At 33.2% G+C, this 20,794-nt stretch overlaps 3 protein-coding genes and 1 non-coding gene across 4 annotated transcripts; 1 reads left to right on the forward strand and 3 right to left on the reverse strand.

The window, feature by feature from the left end:
• Nucleotides 1–930: 930 nt before the first annotated feature.
• On the reverse strand, nt 931–2,712 carry LOC140890763 (large ribosomal subunit protein eL21z/eL21y). Its single transcript, XM_073298794.1, has 2 exons — nt 2,441–2,712; nt 931–1,424 (listed from the first exon to the last, which is right to left on the reverse strand). Exons 1-2 carry the CDS (start codon nt 2,675–2,677, stop codon nt 1,167–1,169), a joined length of 495 nt encoding a protein of 164 aa, XP_073154895.1. The 5' UTR covers nt 2,678–2,712; the 3' UTR covers nt 931–1,166.
• Nucleotides 2,080–2,197, reverse strand: LOC140893919 (small nucleolar RNA SNORD14). Its single transcript, XR_012153478.1, has one exon. It is a non-coding gene; the product is annotated as a small nucleolar RNA SNORD14 (small nucleolar RNA).
• Nucleotides 2,713–5,817: 3,105 nt separating the features above from the next.
• Nucleotides 5,818–8,122, forward strand: LOC140891258 (uncharacterized). Its single transcript, XM_073299663.1, has 6 exons — nt 5,818–5,979; nt 6,068–6,118; nt 6,686–6,737; nt 6,822–6,880; nt 7,044–7,089; nt 7,970–8,122. The coding sequence occupies exons 1-6, from the start codon at nt 5,854–5,856 to the stop codon at nt 8,113–8,115; spliced, it is 480 nt and encodes a 159-aa protein (XP_073155764.1). The 5' UTR covers nt 5,818–5,853; the 3' UTR covers nt 8,116–8,122.
• A 4,431-nt stretch (nt 8,123–12,553) lies between these two features.
• Nucleotides 12,554–14,945, reverse strand: LOC140888526 (uncharacterized). Its single transcript, XM_073296215.1, has 5 exons — nt 14,247–14,945; nt 13,167–14,012; nt 13,025–13,096; nt 12,768–12,935; nt 12,554–12,664 (listed from the first exon to the last, which is right to left on the reverse strand). Exons 1-5 carry the CDS (start codon nt 14,943–14,945, stop codon nt 12,554–12,556), a joined length of 1,896 nt encoding a protein of 631 aa, XP_073152316.1.
• Between the last annotated feature and the right edge of the window lie 5,849 nt (nt 14,946–20,794).

Raw genomic sequence — 20,794 nt, forward strand, 5'->3', positions numbered from 1 at the left:
AGCATTTGTGCATGCATTTGTATGAGTCACATTTTCTTGTTTTCGTCCTCTCGTGGCACCTGTGCTCCGGAATCCAAACAGAATGTGCTTCAGTCGATCCCCAGGCTGCACCCAAAAATAGATTAAAAGAGAAGAAAAATGTAAAGCACCCAAACGAAACATTAGCATCTGAGCAAGCATGTAGTAACATAACAGTCACTAAATAAAGAAGCCATGGTTTAGAAAGAAGGCCAGACCTGAAGAAAAGCTAAGAATGGCGAGGAAAAAGATCGCTGCAGATAAAATCTTCATCCTTAGCTCAGTTGAAAATCACCACCATCGAAGTTCTGGCTCCAAGCCCAAGTATTCTCTTTAAAAGCATTTGCTCGAAGAAAAGCACCACCGTTTGTGGAAGAAAGGACTGGAAGTAATATTATATATGCTAAAGTGAGAGAATTTGTACTTGTAGAAAAGGAAGCCTTCATTGGTACATAAGTTTAAAATATTGAAAAAAGCATGCAAGTATTTGAATATATAGTAAATAAAAAATCAGTAAGCTTGTTCAATAAAATCACACGTCATGTTTGATGAAACTTCTGAAAATAATCATGTTTTGATGTGTAAAGATAAGATGTATTGTACAAGAATGGAGTAGAAACTCGGTTATGAAATGCTTAACAGGTCCTTTACTCCAGCACAAGTTCTTTTCTTTGCATCCACTCCTAAGTTGAAGCTACATGAGCTCATTTGGCGTAGGATCATAATTGTTTTGAATCACATGAATGACATCTTGCAAATTGCTATAGGATCCATTGTATTTAAGAATCTCTACTTATTTTATCGATTGGTTCATTTAATGAAGATGAATTAACAATAACACGAGGCCAAACAATGGTTTGAAATAAGCAAACCGAACAAAGGTCCATAAGGTATATGTGCATCAGTGCTTACAAACCATCGAGATAAAACCATATCAACTCATCTGAGGGCAACTTAAACGCCATACAACACCAGCATGTTTTACTTTTAAGGTCAGAAATCCATCTGTTCCAAAATTGGTCTAAATTATCAACTCCAAACTTGTCCATTACACAATTGATGAAGGAAAATAGAGGCTAGTCCAATGCAACAATATCCAAAAAGAAATACAAAAGAACAAGAAAATCCACAGGTATCCCAGCCAACCCTCAGTAACCACCCTTGAGATCATTGACCACATCGTATGGAATAGGAGTGACAGTTTCTAGAGTTGCCCCTTCCACCATGAAACCAGGTTTGGGTCCCTGTGGCTGCCTCTTGGTGCTAATAATTTTACCTTCTGCCTTAGCCTCGGCCTTCAGTTGGTCGTTCTTTTTAATCCTTTGCAGGATTTCTTCATGGCAACGTGATGGCTGTACGTGCTCCACGCGAACATGTATTCTCTTCCTTATGATTCTGTTGCCAACCTGCAACAAAAATAAACACCACAGTTCAGAATAGTTTTTCCTCGTGTTGAAACTTCAATGCATACAGCATATCAGTGGAGAAAGCATAATAAAATTTTGAACCATGGCTTCATTATTTGCTACGTGTCATATTTCTACAGCTCTCAAGATACATCAAACACATAGAAGAGAAGGCAGACAGAAAACTTTCTCAGTTGTGCCAGCAAATGCCTGTGCAAGTAAAGATTCAATAGTCCAATGTTCAGGACAATTACATCAGGCGGTGAAATCGACCCTTTGAATATAAATCGTGACACATATTTACAAATCCCTATGGGAAATGTCTCAATCATTCAAGAACCAAAAATATATATAGTTGAATGACCAACGGGAATAAGAATTACAATCATGAACCTTTATCATCCACACACACAACTCTCCACAAGTTACTTTAAATAGCCCAACTCAAAGAAGTTAAAACTTGAAAAGTTATGAATAAATCAAAGTATATAGCATTGCCCACATTCGGCCATTTGCGTAGCTCATGCTCTAGCAGATAGGGAGTACATCTTTTTTGTGTAAAATTGTAAATACTGGTCTGGCCTATGTTTAATGGAATCTTTATCTCCGAAAAAAGGTATATAAACGGCCCACAATCGCCGGCATTAAGAAAGACAGTCTCAGACATCCAAGGAAAATACAGCAGAAGCTCTCAAGCCTGGCGAAGGCGAGAGCTCTTGGGCGGCCACTGCGAATGTTTTGAGAAACAAGCCTTGTGTTTGTCATCATCGACATAATGCATTTTCTTTTATCAGAAACGATAATATCATACAAACAGAATTATCTGATAATATTTCATCCCAATTGCGCAAAGAAACAACCTTTACCGAATTTGAACGAGTTATTCTCAAACAAACCTCGCAACAATAATTCCAAAGCACTCAAAAACATCCCAGTTTGCAGCTTAAATGACTATAGCAACAAATCAATACAACCCAAAAAGACAAAAAAAAATGCGGTAAACACCAAATTATCACCTGCTTATTGACTTCAACTCCGATTGCACGCTTGGTGACGTTCCAGACCCGACCCGTCCGCCCGTGGTAGAACTTGTGGGGCATACCTTTATGGATCGACCCGTTAACTTTGACATCAACGTAATCTCCGACTTTGTAGATTCGCAGGTAGGTGGAGAGATGGGTCGGACCCTTCTTGCGGAAGGGGCGAGCGAAGAGATCCCTCGTGCGTGCCCGCAAACCGTGACCCGCAGGCATTTTCCTGTGCTGTGTGAAGGAAGATACTGCCGGAGATGACGAATGAAGTGATTAAATAGTATGGGGGCACTAGGGTTTTAGGACTCGTCACAAATGGGCTTGGAGTTGACATCAAGCCCAATTGTATGTATTTATTTTTTTAAAAACTTTTAGTTTTTATTATATATTTTTTTTTAAAAAAATTATTTTGTGTCTATTATAAAAATTGTTCCGTAAGAAAGAACAAAATATATACTCTTATCTAATCCAAAATGCTAAATTAAATTGTGTACATATAAATATTGTTTGGAGCTATAGATGAGATGAGTAAAAGACGTGATAAAAACGAATATGAATAATATATAAAATGAATAATATATTATTTGATATATTTTTAACTTCCATGATTATACTGTTTATTATTTTATAACATTTTCCCAAACACAATTACGTAATAGGGGTGAGCAAAATATCAGTCAAACTAAGAAAATCGATCGAATCGAAAAAAATCGAAAATTTTGGTTCGGTTTATTCAATTGGTCGGTTATTTTTAAAAAATATCAATTTAATAGGTTCGATTCCGGTTTTTTTTTTTTAAAAAAAATATCAGTTTAATTGATTAAACCGATATTTATTTATATATTTAAAAAATACATATTGGGTCTTAACTTTGATACCCAGGTGTTTTTATTTCTGTTGGGCTATAGACATTATATACCCAATTTTATTTAACTCTAGTCCAACTATAAAAGATATCTGGAACTCATTTGACTCATGTCATTTTTCCACTTTTTTCCATTGATTTGTTGCGCCCTAATTCCTAACATCAGAATTCCTCCACTTCACATCATCTACAGAACGGCAAGATTCGAAGTAAAAACAAGTACTAAGAACGCACACAATATTGGTAGGTTTTAAACCTTGACTTTGAAGATTTTCTCTCATGCGAACCTCTATACAAACTCCTTGATTTCTTGAAAAGAGGCAATTGAAAAACGATTGTGGTCAGTTAGATTTCATAAATCATAAGTTCTTTTCCATTCTCTTCGATTTTGTGATTTTCATGTACACGTATGTGTGGAGATGGTTTAAAAATTCGAGATAATTGTGCCTCTGGCTTAATAATTCATTTTCGTATTTTTTTTTGTCAAAATGCATTTTAAAAAGGCTTTTTAAAAAAATAAAAAAATAGGTCATTTCGGTCAAACCGAAATAACCGATCTTTAATCGTTCGGTTTAGTCGGTTTTCTTATAAAAATTCGATCGGTTCAGTTTGTTAGAAAACTTGATCGGTCGGTTCGGTTTTCATAATTTTGGTTCAATTTTAACCGATTGCACACCCATATTACCTAATAATGAAATTGTTTTAAAATTGATAAACAAATTTAATTAACATTAGCATCATTTGCACGCAATGTGTGTATCCATAAAATTTTTCGAATACATAAATTTTTTATGTTGATTAATTTTCATACTATTTTTAGGAATGATATATTGAATTAAATACTGTAAAAATTAGATTAAGATTAAAAAAATGTATAATAATTTGAAAACTTTCAAAGATAGATAGACAAGATATGTATTGATGAATGATTAATAGGATATTTTTGGAGGTAGTTAAAACAAAACGAGTATATGATGGTCTTAACGGAAAATAAATCAAGTTTTCATCAAATTAATTGAAAATTATTTAGTAAAGAAAGAAGATTTTAATTAAATAGTGAGATGATAAGAACAGTAGATAGGACCATTGCATATTATCTTCTCCACCCAATACAAATTGATAGATTAATATGTCAAATAATATTTCAAAAATAAAAATAAATTATACATCAATCTAGGTAGCCGTTTAGACGGACTTCGAACTTCCTAAATGGCGATTAAGTGGATGTCATAACACCAAAAGATATTAACGATTTAAAAATCTAAACGATGAAAAACCGTCTTTTCACGTCTAAACGCGATACAAATATGATCCTATATAGGAAAACCATCTTCCATTAAATCATTAACACGAGAGGTGATTTTTTTTTCCCTCAAAAGGTGTGGCCAAATTACAACACCAAAAAATATTAACAATTTAAAAATCGAGACGGTAGAAAACCGTCTTTTAATGCCTAAACGCGACCCAAATATGATTCTATATAGGAAAACCATCTTCCATTAAATCATTAATACGAGATGTGATTTTTTTCCTCAAAGGGTCTGGTCAATTTATTTTTAATATTAATAGATTATGTAAAAATACATTATATATGCAGAATTTGAAGGCAATCTTATACAAGTATCATTTATATGTGAGCAAACATTTTTAAAACAACATATTACTTTTGTAAGATATTTATCTAAAACCCATTTTTCACATGCATATTTTATGTTTTTCTTATGCATAATATAGGCATAAAAACATAAACAAATATAAATAAAGTGTGGAAGTGGGGTGAGTGTTAGAAAATTTTGAATATGTCATAGAAATATAAATGAATTCAACAACTTGAGGTTCGTATTGATTGAACATGATTTTCTTAAGATTTTGTTTCGTTTTGGATGTTGATGGAATACGACAATTTTTTCTCAATATACAATATCGTTTAACTTGTGATGATAGCACAATAAATCACCACTATTACAACCAGAAAAGCTATAAACTATTTTTGTAGTAAAAGAAGGATAAGCAAGATGAATCCTGCGTTACTTTCTTTTTTTCATTTTTCTTTTATGTTTTTTAATTATTTAATATTATATATATATATATATATATATATAAGTTTGAGTTTGAATTAAAATTATATTTATTTTATATTTTCTTTAATCATAAAAAATACACCATTTCATTAATTAAATTTAACTATTTACATAAATTATGTATATATAAATATATAAAATAAATTGATAGTTGAGATATTTGAATTGAATGTGAGGTTCATAAAAAATTGTTTGCTTTTTTTGTTATAATGGAGAATTGAATTAGGTTTTATGTTTTTGAGTTGCGTTAACATGACGAAGTGAGAAACACAAAAAAGCTATCGGTAGCTCCTACTAATGTGGAATTGTGGATGACATATGTATGGATGTAATTAATACACAAAATTGGACTAAAATGAACATCAATATAATTAGAAGGGGGAAATGTAATTAACCAACCCATAAATCCGCGCAGTTTGAAGAAAGTGCTGGAGAAAAAAAGAATAGGTCGAATGGGGACTCGAGAAGTGTACGAGGAGAAGCTTCGGAGAGGGAACCTCCACCACGATCCCACCATCAAACCCGGCCTCGGCTCCGCCCGCTGCCCGCGCTGCCTCTCTCTCTTAAACCCCTCCAAGGTATATAGTACGCTAGCATCGTTACCCGGTTGATTTTGTGTCTATTTTTCACCATCTATATTGTTTTCCCTCGTTTTTCTTGCTACAGGAGAACTCGGAATGGAGAATCGCCCCAGTTCTGCACGATGTTACTGCAGTGGTATAGCCATCTTATTGAGTATCTTTAGTTTTTTTTTATGTTTGCGCGTTCATGTGTGTTAATTGAATGTGAATTATGTGGTGCCGTTGTTACTAGACCACTCTTCTCTGATATTTCCATGAAGGGATGGATTCTTTACATTTCAGTGCTGATTCCTTTGTCTTGCTCTGTTTGTGTGCTGTGAAGCTCATTTATTTTCTTTTAAATATTGCTTATTTTAGAGATACTTGGGTCGTTATATGTATATGTCTGGGTGGGGGTGGAGGGCTGTTTAATGCTTTTCAGGGTTCTCATAGTTCATAAGTAAGTTGGAGAAGGAGATGCGATCGATCATCCATGGTGTTACTTGTCCTATTCTGTTTCTCCGTACACAAACCGAGTTAGGTTCCGAGGAGAATTGGCTATCATGTGCCTTGCTTTTGAATTGGAGACACAAAGAACACTTTTTTATGAAATATAATTTGTACATTTGGAGCTAAATGGGACCTCTTGCCTATACACAGCGCACATTTGCGTCTCCAGTCACGATTCACCCTTGACGCAGTATGCTTTTCTATGTTTTGATAGACTGGTTCTGGACTTGGAGGGTTGCTTAGTGCAGTCCACGGATTCAATACAGGTATAAAAATGTACTTTTTACTCGAGCAATCCTTTCATGTTTGTTTGATCAGTGATGTTCAGCACTCATGATGTCATCGTGCAGGAATTCCTTATGCCCAAAAACACGTGAAGGGGCCAAAGTGGCTTCCATTTATTATTGGGGTATGACGTGATACATCTCTTCCCGTCTACTCTCTTAACTTTTTGTATATTTCTTCGTCTGCTATCAGCTGTTTAAATTTCATGAATACGCTTAATGTCTTCTGTTCACGTTTCTAGTAGCATTTTCACCTAAACTTTTTTTTTTTCTTTTTCTCTTTCCCAGATTCCAGTCCTCTTAATGTTTTCTGCTGCCAGCGCTGCTTTTGGAGGTATGAATCTAGAGGGTTCATCTTATCTGAGGCTTTTATAGCATTGCCTTTCAACTATATTTATATAAATTTTGAGACGATATCAGTTTGGTACTTTCAGGCTACGATTAATATGATTTAACCTTTTAAAATAAAATAAAAGGTTTGCTAGTAACCAAGTTAAAGTTGGCATATGATGAATGCGCGAGAGAAATAAGTTAGGCGATTGCAACAATCCTAAAGTAGAAAACATTTGTATTGTAAGTTGTACGACCAAAACTTCTGCTTTCACTTTTTTAGAGGAAACAGATTACCAAGATCTTGCAAAGTGAATGTGATGGTTCACGCTACCTTTAGTGGCATTCGACTGTTGTTATGAACTTGTGATGCATAATTGAACTGTCGTCAAGCATTTGACAAATTAAAGATGTTTTGGATTTTATGTATCGCCCCAAACTTTCTCTTTTCTGAGTGACAATGATGGTAATATATGTAATTACCAAGCACCTGGCATGTGTATCCCACTCTAGAAATTGCTGTGAAACTGCTGATTGTATTTTTTAAATTTGTCCTTACGAAAAGTGGCTGGTTAATTGCTCTTAGTTTTTGTCTCGATTTTAAATTTACGTAAAGAGTGGTAATCTGGCACCGGGGAATTTCACAGACTGTGAGTTTGCATTTCTAAACCTTCAGCAATTCCATCAACTCAGCTATTTTGTCAACCAACTTGTCCAAATTGAGACATGGCTAATTTTATGGAGAGCATTATAACGCAGAATGACTTGAGTTTTGACAAAAGTGTCTAAACACTTGTTTCATTTTCTTTTTAAGACATTTTGTTACGGAGCTATTGATCTCACTTTAGTGTCTTGGAGTAAATCAATGATTACTGATTTCACAGGCTATGCACTTCCAAAGTTCACTCAACTGACTGTGACATCCTACTATACTGCTTCAAGCGCATCACACTATGGCGTGTCATTGCTCACTAGGCACATTGAAGATGACCGATTATCCAGGGTTCAACATAAAGAGCTTAGAAGATAACTTGCAGGTGCTGAAGTTATATTTATTGGTATACTTTGTCTTCAGTTTTGTAATTAACTCGTACTTGGAACTAAGATGGTGATCTTAAAAGTTTGTTTTTCCTTTTTTTTTTTAAAAAAAAAAATCCAAGTGTTGTGTTCCTCTTCAAGAGCTGTCAGTTTGTTCACTGCGATTGGATTTCACGTCAATATGTACCTTCTATTCGTATTAAAGAATTTGAGCATATGTAATTCATCTCAGAAGGGATAACATCATCTTTGGCCTGTTTGGACCTAGGTCAGATATTTATTACGCATTATGAGAATGCTTATTGCTTAGTTTATAGAACTTATCTCTCTACTATATCGCCCGCCCCCTCAAATCTCATTTTCTTGCCATTGGTTCAATCCAGCAGGTCGGATCTATTGTTGCAATCACAAATTCAGAATCCAAATTCTATTGCAAATGGAATAAAAATATTCTCCCAGAGATAACTCTGTACGTACACTAGCAAAAATGCTAGTATTTCCCTGGCCTAGGCTAGTCACAACCTCTTCAAAAGAAAATAACCGAATGAAACCTAGCAAACTACCACTCCTCACATTTTATTCCTCTTCCCTCGCACATCTAGATCCTTCCACGGGTTTGAGACATGGGCTTGAGACTCTTGGGCCTAAATCCAATGTATTAAAGCCCATATAAGTATTGTCAGTAATGAACTCTACCTTCGCTTGGCCACCATAATCCTATTCCTTAGAAGATAAAGAGAAGCAGGAGAGTGCCCGCGTCAAAGAGGACCGTGTTTCTTATATGGCATATTTTCTACGGAAGCCATGAAGGATAGTTCTCATCAGATCTAATCAAGGCTGTCTTGTGTCACTGAAAGATTGTTAGTGGAAACCGTAGAAAATTCAACAATTGACGAGGATATAATTTATTTTGGAAATGGAATCTGGTTCTTAAGCATTTTTGTGATTTATGCTCAAGTTTATCCATAATACATGTTCAGTTCACTTGGGAAGATTAATTTTCGCTGTTGCTGGTTTCTACCTATCTTCTTGGTTTTGTAGCTATAATTTTGGAACTTGTGTGGTGGCGATCTTTGAAACTTGCTACTTTTGAATTTAATTTTCTTGGATATCTACTGCCTGCACCATCAGAAGATAATTGTTAGATCTTCTTTGTGCGTATCTTGAAATTTTTCGTGCTTTATTTATCGGCCCCGTAATCGGTTATTTTTTTTTAAAAAAATGGATAATTGGTTTAATTGTTGATGCACTTCTTTTGGTTAAAATTATGATGTTTTTTTTTTCTTTTTCTTTAGTTCCTGCTCCCACCTTCTATCTAATACGGGGGGTTCTTCGGATGCATCTTTAATCCTTCAATGATGTTTTTTCTGTTGTATAAGACTGCGGCTCAATTAATTGTCGTTTTACCGTTTTCATACTGGCTAGGACCAAGTCAATGAATCTTGGTTTCAAGATACAATTGCCAACAGTTTTTCTCTTTCGACAGCTGAGACTTAATTGGTTGAAAATTGAAATTAAATGATGTCCCATTGTTAAGGGTATGAACTGTTAAGGATGAGCTGGTAATTCAGAATTCACCTTTTTATGTCGCTTTCTCCATTATACCTTTGACCTATATTTCTCTGCCTTTGCTGGCACACTATGCAGAGAAAACAAGAGTTTACCAGGCATATACTTCAGAATTACAAACAGAAAGGGGACTATTATGGCAGCAGACATGTTATCGGTTAATGAGACCCTACCTTTTGGGTAATGTCCAAATCATTCATTCAAAGGTCTACATAGTGTTAACATGTCAAATCATGGGTTGTTAGATCTCCTATTAGATTAATACCTAGGTTGAACTAAACCCATGTTATCCTAATTAGTTTGCATACATTTGGGGTACAAGATTTGGATTTTAAAGGACAAAGAATTCATTCCGTTTGCGCTTGGATTGAAGGATTTTGAATCCATTTTATTCGATTATAGTTTTATTGTTAACAATGGAACGATATATCAAATACTAAATTCACGTCATTATTGAATAAACTTGAAGTTCATTATGATTAACATGAAAAACTATATAAACTTGAAAGTGATATTTGAAATTTATGGTGTTATTTCTCTAAACTAGACACAAGATTGGATCCAATGTTTACCATGTATCAAGCTTTAAATGCTCGTCAACCTTCTTTGGGTAGTTTTACAATTTTAGTCATATATGTATCTTTCTGAATTTGCTCTTGTATATTGTGAAATTTATATTTTACCCTTTTTTTCTCGACGACATTGATGTGGTGTTGACGTAGTAACAATAACGTGGCGCAGACAAATGCTTTGTTACATTAACACAGTGTTTGGTGGAATGGATTTGGAATTGCAAATGAGATTTTGTGATTGATATTTGATGATATTTTATTTACTTAAACGAAATCTTTACGAAATTGGTCGAATTTCATGAGATTTAATGGGATTTGATCATAAATTTCAAGTCTTTTTTAAAAACTTTAGAAAACTATTTATTCAAAATATATATTATCGATTTTAACGATTCTATTTTATATTTTTTCCAAACATTAAAATGAGATTTCATTTCCATGGATTTGAAATCTAAATTCAAATTCCATTTTTTATGAATCCAAACAGACTGTAACACTCCTAAACATACTTAAATTGCTACAAATGGGAAAAGTACATTTTAGTTATCATACCCATAACAAAATATTTTTGGTCACTAAATAATTGAACATAACACTTTTAGTTCTTAAAGTTTAAAAATTATAATAAAATTAGTCTTTGTCATTTATTTTATAGTTAAATATATTTGTAAAGACTAATTTATGATATTATTAAATTACTAGTACTAAAAATGAATAATAAAAATGTCGTGAAAAGATAAAACATAAAAAATGGTAAATGAAACTTTCATTTTGCTTTAATATATTTTTATGTTCAAATTGAAAAAAATTATTTTAAAACAAAAATTATAAAAGAGTTTCAAGATTAATTTTCGTACGATATGCATTTTTTTATTCTTTATAATTTAATATGGGATAATTGCATTTTGACCCCCTGTGAAATGTCCAAATAGCTAAAAACCCCCCGTGAAAAATAAATAAGCTAAATACACCCTATGTTATACAAAATGCAGCACACGTACCCCTAAATCCGTGAAGTAATATTCACGCGCTGTGTGATGTGAGTATTGTTTGCTATTTGGAGATTTTTCAACCCAAAGTACCATAAATACCCTTAACCCTATATTAAATCATTGGCTACTTTTTGCTCTTCTTCAATAATTCCATCGGGCCAATTGTGAAAGATTGCAATGGAGTTTTCTTACAAACCCAGAAATCCAACCATTTTGGAGCGCTTGGATTTAAGGTACCCAACTCCTCCAACTTGTTCTTGCAATGTTAGAGCTGATATCAAAGTTGTGTTGTCCGAAAAGAAGAAAACCAAGGGCCTTTTATACTACTGTTGCTCGAAGAACCTGTGTGGTTTCTTCCGTTGGTGTCACCCCGATGATTATACTTTGTTTCCAAATGAAGATGGAGATGAATCTGATGGTGAATTTAAAGGTCAGAGTTACAATAGCTATGGTGGTGTGAAGAACAGAGATAAAGGCTTTGAAGAGGAGGCTACTTCTACTGCGCGAGGAAGAAATTCTGCTGAAATTGAAGCTGGTTATGTCCATGTTTCATGGGTTGCTTGTGCGTTGCTTCTACTAGTGCTAACTGTTCTTTTGTTAAAGTAGTGGGAAGACAATATGTGTCATAGCCCATTGTTGATGTATTTGAAGTTATTGTGTTTCATTTGAGTTGTGTTTCATTCTGTTGCATTGTGTGTGTTTCATTTGAGTTGTGTTTCATTCTGTTGCAATATGAAATTTGTGTCCTGTATTGAATCCAAGTGTTTAGATATGAAATTTCAATTTCTGTAATTTTTCAGTTCATCAATGGAGCAATTTATGTCTTATAATTTCAACTAAAGATCATAACTTTTTTGAAGAAAAAACAACCATTACATAATTCTAACTTCGAATAAAACACCATAAAGAAGCATCAAAAGCAATTTTATGTCTTTGTAGATATTGCATTCCATACAAACCAAAAGTAATCAGTAGCCCATCAATAATGACTTAATACAAAACACTAGAAAACAGCAAAAATACTGTCATGTACAGACTACGGCCCCCATCTTGGCAACCTTCTTCCCAACCTAGCAGTTGCAGTAGCTCTGGCTATTGCATTTGTTTTTCCAATTGCAGTTGCCGTAGCTGTAGCTCTAGCACTGGACTTTGCACCAAAAGCACTTGAATCACCAGCTGCAGTAGCAGTAGCTCTACCTATTGCAATTTCATCTCCAATTGCAGTAGCAATAGCAGTAGCTCTACCTCTACCTCTTGCAGTTGCATCTCCAATTGCAGTGGCTCTGGCCTTGGAACTTTAACCTCCAGTTGGTTTTGCAATAGAATTAGAATCCACACTTGCATTTGCATCTAGTTTTGCCCTATTCAAATGGCTCATTTGCACCCTTCTTGCAGTAGTGTTAATATCCTATCATCATTTTGTACATGTTAAATTCATAAAATGACACTAAATTACACAACACAACACACAAAAGAGGCACAATACACAATACCATCAATCTATTACTTACACTTGAATATATATTTGATGCAAATGATGTAGAACCAATAAAATCTTGTTTTCCAGAACTTTGAGGTGTACCACTCAATGATTTATAAGGCATAGATCTAGCACTTGCATCTCCACTTGTAGCTGCTACTGCTGATTCTTGATTTCCAGCATGTCCTTCACCAGTCCCCTACATTAAAATTAATGTCAAACACATTCAGTTATGAATATGCAATTGAAATGATTACATGTGATTGAAATGTAAATATGAATTTCCACAGCTGTGTTTCGGGGCCTAGCAGTTTTGGCTCTGCTTTGGGACCTATCATGCACAGATTCTTCATTAGTCCCCTGCATTGAAGCCACTATCAAAATAATTCAATGTTATGAATATGTGATTGAAATATATATATGAAATTACCTTGAAATATTTGGATCTTGGATGTATTGGATTTTTACAAGTTGCCTTGTGATGAGATTGTTTCAAACACCTTGAACATGTATGAGTAAGACCCTTTCTTGTAGAAACACTGGTTTCCTCATCAACTTGTCTTCTTCTCATTCTCTGAGGTCTGCCCTTTTTGCTCTTATAAGCAGGTGCATTAAGTGGTTGATAAGGTGCTTTGCAGTAATCAAGTTCCCCTGGAACAACATGTATCATGTGTGAGTACACCTTTAAATATTCATCCTTGCTGTAACAGTTGTGTACAAAATCCTCCAACCTCAACCTACTATGACCAATAGCAGTGCATGCATGAGAGCAGGGATAGCTACATAACTGGAACATCCCACATGTACAAGTCTTCTTCAACAAATCAACCACATGTTGTGTTAAAACTCCGTGTACTGACAAACACTGAACTTGATACTCATTTTCACCAGAATATATAGCAAAAAAGTTTCTGGAAAACTTCTGATTCTTGTTAATCCTTCTCAAAATGTTAGGACATATCTGACCAATGTATTTCTCCATACCAGTCTTCTTGACTTGAATTCTCTTCATCAACTTGTTTCTAATACACTCCAGCATTGTTATGATAGGCTTGTCCCTTGCATCTATAATAAAACTATTGAATGATTCGGACAAATTATTGACTACACAGTCAGACAAACATCTTGTGGAAAAATGGCTTCTAGCCCAATGAATTGCTGGAATTTTCTTCAGCCATTCATATGCTGTCTCTTGACCTTTATTTGACTTAGGATTCACTTGTTCAATTTTCTTCAGTAGCTCCTCAAACTGATTCTTGTTTCCTGTTGTAGCAGCCTTTCAAAATAAGTCTTTCAACTCTAAACTTTTGAATTTTTTTTTGAAGTTTTGATACATATGCCTCAAGCAATATCTATGCTCACAATCAGGAACAAGTTCTCTCAATGCTTCTACTAATCTTTTCTATCTATCTGAGATGAAAGTCCACCCATCTTCTCCCATTCCTCCTATATCTTCCAACAGAATTTGAAGAAATCACGCCCAATTCCCTCTGTTCTCAACTTGCACTACTGCAAAAGCTATTGGCACCATATTATCATTTCCATCCCTACCAACAGCTGCCAATAGTTGTCCACCATGTGTTGTTTTCAAAAAACAACCATCTAGACCAATAATTGGCCTACAACCTGCTAAAAATGAGCATTTCATTGCATTCAAGCTAAAATAAAGCTTATCAAATGTTGGGGGCTCAAAATCTTCCTTTCTTTGGAGAAAAAGAGAACTTCTTGGGTTAAAATTTCTCACCGTTTCACAATAATTCCACAGTCGATGGTACTGTAAACTGTTGACCCCTCGTAGATTCTGGACAGCAGCCTTCTTAGCTCTAATCACTTTCCATTTGTTCACTTCAACTCCACATTTTGTCCTTATCATGTTTTTGAGCCGGTCAATCTTAATGTCACAGTTATCTCTAACAATCTTCTCAATTCTCCTACCCAAATACCTGTAATTTGCAAGCTTGTTCTCATTAATTCTAGCACAATTATGCTGACCTGAGATTGTCTTGATTTGAAATATTGATCCACCCATTACCAAAGACGCATGAATCCTCCAATTACAACCATTTTTGCACTCACCTGTTATCCTAGTCCTTTCATTTTTCTTCAAAACTAATTCGTAACCTTGTCTAACACTATGATCTCTCAAAACCTCCCTAAATTCTTTTGCGCTCTTGAATTTCATGCCCACAACTAGTGAAAAATTCTTCATATCTTGTCCATCTTTGAAAATTGGATGCCTAGGTCCCTCTTCATCAAGCCCTTCATACTAAGATCATCATCATCATCTTCATCTCCATCACTATACCATTCACACTCAGCTGTGGTTTCACTTTTCTTCCTCTTTTCACCTACTTTACTCTTCCCCCTCTTCTCATTTCTAAATTTGTTTTTCTTTGAAAAACCATCACCCTCAGTATTCAAACTCTCAACGAATATATCTTCATCACTGCTCGATTGAACATCATCCAAACCTCCTTTGGATGATGGATTTGAATAATTTTCATCACTTGAATCATCAAATTCGCTAGAATCTAAAATGTCATCATCTGCACCACTAACAAAATTAGTAGGATCAGGGTCATGAGAGCCACTTTCATTGTCAAGTACTTGTTCAGAGGCAGGATTACATTCATTCTCAAGTACCTGATCAGAGACTTGGATTTCAGGATCAATTTCATTCTCACTCACTTCACCAGAGGCTGGAACATCTTTCTTATATTCAATATAATCCACGGGATTAGTAGGTACAATGTTTCCTAATTCATCTAACACCATTTCTGGTTCTGGCATTGTTTCTTCAATCCATTTGGTTACCAAGTCTGAATCATTATACAACGAATACATATTCGACACATCCACATCTCCAAAAATATTCACCAAATCGTGTTCAATCACTACAACAGGAATTCTATAAAAAAAATTAACATTCAAATTTTTTCCACCACAAAGCTTGTACAGAGCATATAAATCCATAAAATTAAACCTGTCAAAGTTAACTTTTTTAAACTCGTGCTTAATCCCTCCAACATAAATTAATTTGGGGTACGTGCTCTTGGGATTAACTTGAAACGTACCTCCATGCCATACATCGAAATTAATTGAAAGATCCAGATAGCGTGAAAGAAATAGAAATGGGAAATTGATTTGAAGAATAGGGTTTCTGCAAGAAAGTGGTCAAAGATCGTGATCTGCAAGAAAGTGGTGATGTGTGGGTATTATTACTTGAAGGGCAAAATAGTCTTCACCAAATTATATATAATTAAATAAACTCAAATATTAAGATGGGGCACGTGTGTAACTTGTTTAATAACATAGGGTGTATTTAGCTTATTTATTTTTCACGGGGGTTTTCAGCTATTTGGACGTTTCACAGGGATCAAATTGCAATTATCCCAATTTAATATTAATGTTTAATATTTACAAACATAATTATTTATATTACATATTTATATTTGATATATTAAGAAAAATAAAATTTTATCTAGTTCGTCTCTTATTATTAAATAAAGCTAAATAATTAATTAGATTTGATATCAAATCCAATTATTTAATAATAAAGATACTGGATAAATTTTATTTTAAAAAATTATTAAAAATCACATTAAGAGATGTTCTTATTAAAATATTTATAAGATATTTTAATTTTGAAAACATATATGATTATTTTTTTATGCAAAAAACGTAATATTTTTTGTTTAAATAACAAATCGTAATAAATTTATTTACATATAATAACAGTATAATAAATTATAATTATATTTATGTTGTAGATATGTGATTATTTATGGTCTTTATTTTTCATGATTTTTTTAAATTTATTTTGGTCCCTATAAATTAATAAATATCACAAAATAATCATAAAAATTATTTAACCATAAAACAAATGATAAGGGCTAATTGTGTTGTAATTTTAAAATTTTAAGAAATAAAAGTAGGGATGACAAAAAATCCCGAAATCCTGACCCTTTCCGAATCTCATCCCATTTTCGTCCCGAAAAAATCTCAACCCAACATTTTTCGACCCGAATTTCAGGGATTATTCCCGTCCCGATTAATATCTAATTAATTTATATTTATAATTATCTAATTAGAACAACAATGTAGAATAAGATATGCAATTTGATAATCTATTTAACAAAATGTACCTGGTAATTTGTATCCGAACATTTTATTAATAATTATTCGATGCACAATATGACGTTCTTCTCTTGACAAAATCCTGAAACATTATCTGGAATATTTTAATATTAAATATTTTATGTTGAATATTTATTTTTTATTTAGAAATATAATTTCTAAATAGTATTTTAAATAAAATAATCAGATTTTTTTTTTGTTTTTTGAACGAAATCTTAAGCATGAAACAAAAATTCGAAATTTTCTCTACCTACCCGACATAATCCCGAATGTTCGGGTTTTGAATCGGTTCAATGAAATTCAAGTTCAAAATTGACAAAGAAACTATAAATGATATTCAACCCAATTGAGCTAGGATTCGAGACCTTTTCGTGACAATATTCTCTCCTCTTGTGTAATTTGTTAGTTTTGAGCTAAAATTTATAGCCAATACTGTGGAATCTCTTCCCTCACTTATGTGCATGCGTTTATGATTCCTGTCCCCCCACACACCTTATTGAGTATTAGTTTCGTAGGACACCACACATTTGTGTGTGTACGTGTTTATACTTTATATATTTGTATTTGTATATTTTTTTTTGGAAGCATTTATATTTGTATTTTACCACACTTATGAGTTAGGACTGTGATTAATGTGCCTCAGTTGATCATGGTCATCATGAAAATATATTATTATTTTTATGTCAAAATTATTTACCTTTATTGTAGATATGAGTCGAATCAACTCATCTTACAGATCACAAAAGACCTCTTTTGTTTTTTGCCACTAAATATTGTGGTTAGGAATTAATCACACTGCCTATACTTACTCAAAAAAAAAAAAGCAAAAAATTAAATCGTACATATAGGCTTATTATTTATTGTATGTAGAAAAAAGGCAGCCCCTCTTCCATGCATACGCATGTTCAATGCCCCAATAAATGAAATCCAGTTGATGTTTCATCCTTGTATTTCCCTTTTTCACGCCTTAAATAACCTGACTCGCTGCATATAGTGAAATTATTCCGCTAATTTTTTATTCTGTATTCTCTCCATCCCCAAATATATCTGTTTATTAGGTTTTTCACACAAATCAACAAAATCATTTGAAAAACAAAATTTATTATTATTTTTTTAATATATTTAAGCATCTCTCTTGTAATTAAGACGGTCCCATGAGTTTAATTAAATCCATGAGATGAGTCTATTCGACTCATATATATAATCAAAAGTAATATTTTAGACATAAAAATTAATATTTTTTCATATGACATGTCAAATAAGAGCTATATATGTCTTATAAAATTGACATGTAAAACCATCTCTTGAGGATTTTTATGTAGAAACTAGACTACATATTCGAAAAAAAATTGAGAAAAAAACAAAATTTATATAATTGTGAAATGGGGAGAGCTAGGGAGTATCCTTGGCTCTCTCTCACACATAAATGTAGCAAAAAAAATCTAATCAATTCACTCGAAGACGTGTGAGTGCAAATGGAATTAGCTGGTGTCAGTATGTGTAGGCATTTAACAGCATTTTGCACATTTGCTTATCTTTACTAACGTCAAAATAATTCTTATTTTTGTCTTACATTACATATGTTTTGTAATGGTATGTGCACTACTGGACGTAAATGTTAAATAGTGTTGAAATTCAAACTAGGGTCGGTGTAGGTTATTGCCAATTTTTTTTTTCTTTTTTCGTTTTTTTTTCTCTCGATCTAGAATAGTACTTTAAATCATTGATATACATAAACCTCACATGAAATTCATGTGGGATTATGCATTTTACACCCGACGAGAGAGAGAGATTTTCCCGGAAAGCAATGTTTCATTTGCCATGGTCACTAGCTAGATATGTGCACACACATATACACGTATATATAGATATATAAAGTTTTGATCTCGTGGACAATCACCGTGAGCAATTAAGTGAGCATCTACTGACACGTCAACACGTAGTTATCCACGAGATCAAAACTTTAAATATATACAATATATATATATATATATATATATATATTAGATTCAACGGGATGTGACATATATAATTAATTTCAAATTTTCAAAATTTTTTCCTTTTTTTAATATTTTTAAATTAGTTATATTTCTTGTATCTTGACATTTATGAATGAACTGCATCTGCCGCTGCTGAAACACATGCATATTCGTACCTTGCTTTTAATTATGTTGCAGTCAAATTATTATCATAGTTATTGCCTGAAAAATGCATTGATACATATTGATAGTACATTTATTCATTCCCCTTTTATCATAATCAAAGTCAATTTTTAGGGATAAAAAATTTTTCCATACAAATGTCGTTACAAAGTAAAAACACAGTTCGAATAAATTTGCATCCTTCTACTCAACAAATCGAATAATACTGATAGAAGTTTGCTAAAACATTCCTAAAACTGATTTATTCGACCCTACCTATAAGATAATGCCCTTATCACAAGTATTAATGATCAAATTGATTTTTCACATAAAAAATAAGATTTGGTTTCTCGTATATTGTTGCATCAAATCTTAGGACGTTTACCTCGATCCTAATTCCTATCTTTAAGATGGTGTCCTAAGGATTGATCCAATTGTATAAAATAAGTCACGTTTCATTTTTCACGTCGTCCAATGCATAGTTCCAAATAAAAAAAAATCAAATGCGATTATATTATATGTCGTCGTTGCATCAATCTTTAGCATAACGACAGGGTCGAATCAAGCAATACCAAGAGCATGTCGTTGCATCAATCCTTAGCGTATTGTCCTAACGAAAATCAAGCAATATACCCTGATGATCGAATCGACCCATGAAACCAGGGGCATGAAAGTAAATACATATTTTGGGATTAATTGCCTACTACCCGTGTACAACATTGTCATGTCATATTTCATTCAAATCACGAACCTGGATTTGAAAATTAGTTACCGTAGGATTCTTATTTGAAAAAAAAATTACAATTTTGATTATGTAATTTTGTCACTTTGTGATTTTGGGTATTCATGTTTTTAGATTTTAGTTTTTGTCCTTTATGTTTTGATTTTTGACAATTTTAGTTTTTTTTGTCGAAAATGCTGATGTAGCGCTACACACGTCAGCTTCACATCGATATATTAGCGCCACAACATAAAAAAAGGAATAAATTTGTCAAAAAAACAAAAAATAGGGGACTAAAATTAAAATCTGACAACATTAAATACCAAAATCGAAAAAAACTAACATACAGATCAAAAAACGAAATTTTTCCTCTTATTTTTCCCCGGTCAATGAGTTAAATGTATGTGTGCAAGTGAAACACCACACTTATTTCCTTTTTCAGGCCCAGCAAAATGATTAATACATGAAAACCCAAAGCGACGACATTAAAAGTTGTTCTGCATGCAAAATTAATATTTTGAAAATTAAGGAGATTAGGTACGATATTAAATTTGAGAAAATGAAACCACTGGGAATTTTTTTTTGTTTGTTTAAAGTACATTGTTCCAAAATATGGTAAATCATAGGCGGACGGTCGTCCACCGCATAGTCGGTGTTAGACAATTTTTTTTTGTCTATTTATATTATATGTTCACCATAATTATATTTCTCAATAGTTTTTTTTTTTTTTCAAATTCAAACTCAAAATCGATGGCATAGTCATTCCTTCATCGAGAAAATATGCCAAATAATCCCGTAAAATAATTAAAAATAAAAAACATTACATATTAATCTGCGGAGATTTTGAGTCATTTAGGCAGCTTAATTAGGCGGCTGATTAATGTAACGACATCAAGAAACACCGTCTATCTAAAAATTGGTGCGGTGGACAACGACTGGATGTCTAAGGACCGACTAGTGTCCCTAGACAACGCCTTTTAGAACAATGTTTAGATGTAATATATATTTTTATTTATCGGTATATAATACATAGATTATGTTTCTTGTGAGACAGCCTTA

Source organism: Henckelia pumila, chromosome 3, assembly GCF_033568475.1.
Source record: "Henckelia pumila isolate YLH828 chromosome 3, ASM3356847v2, whole genome shotgun sequence".
NCBI classification, from domain to species: domain Eukaryota; kingdom Viridiplantae; phylum Streptophyta; class Magnoliopsida; order Lamiales; family Gesneriaceae; genus Henckelia; species Henckelia pumila.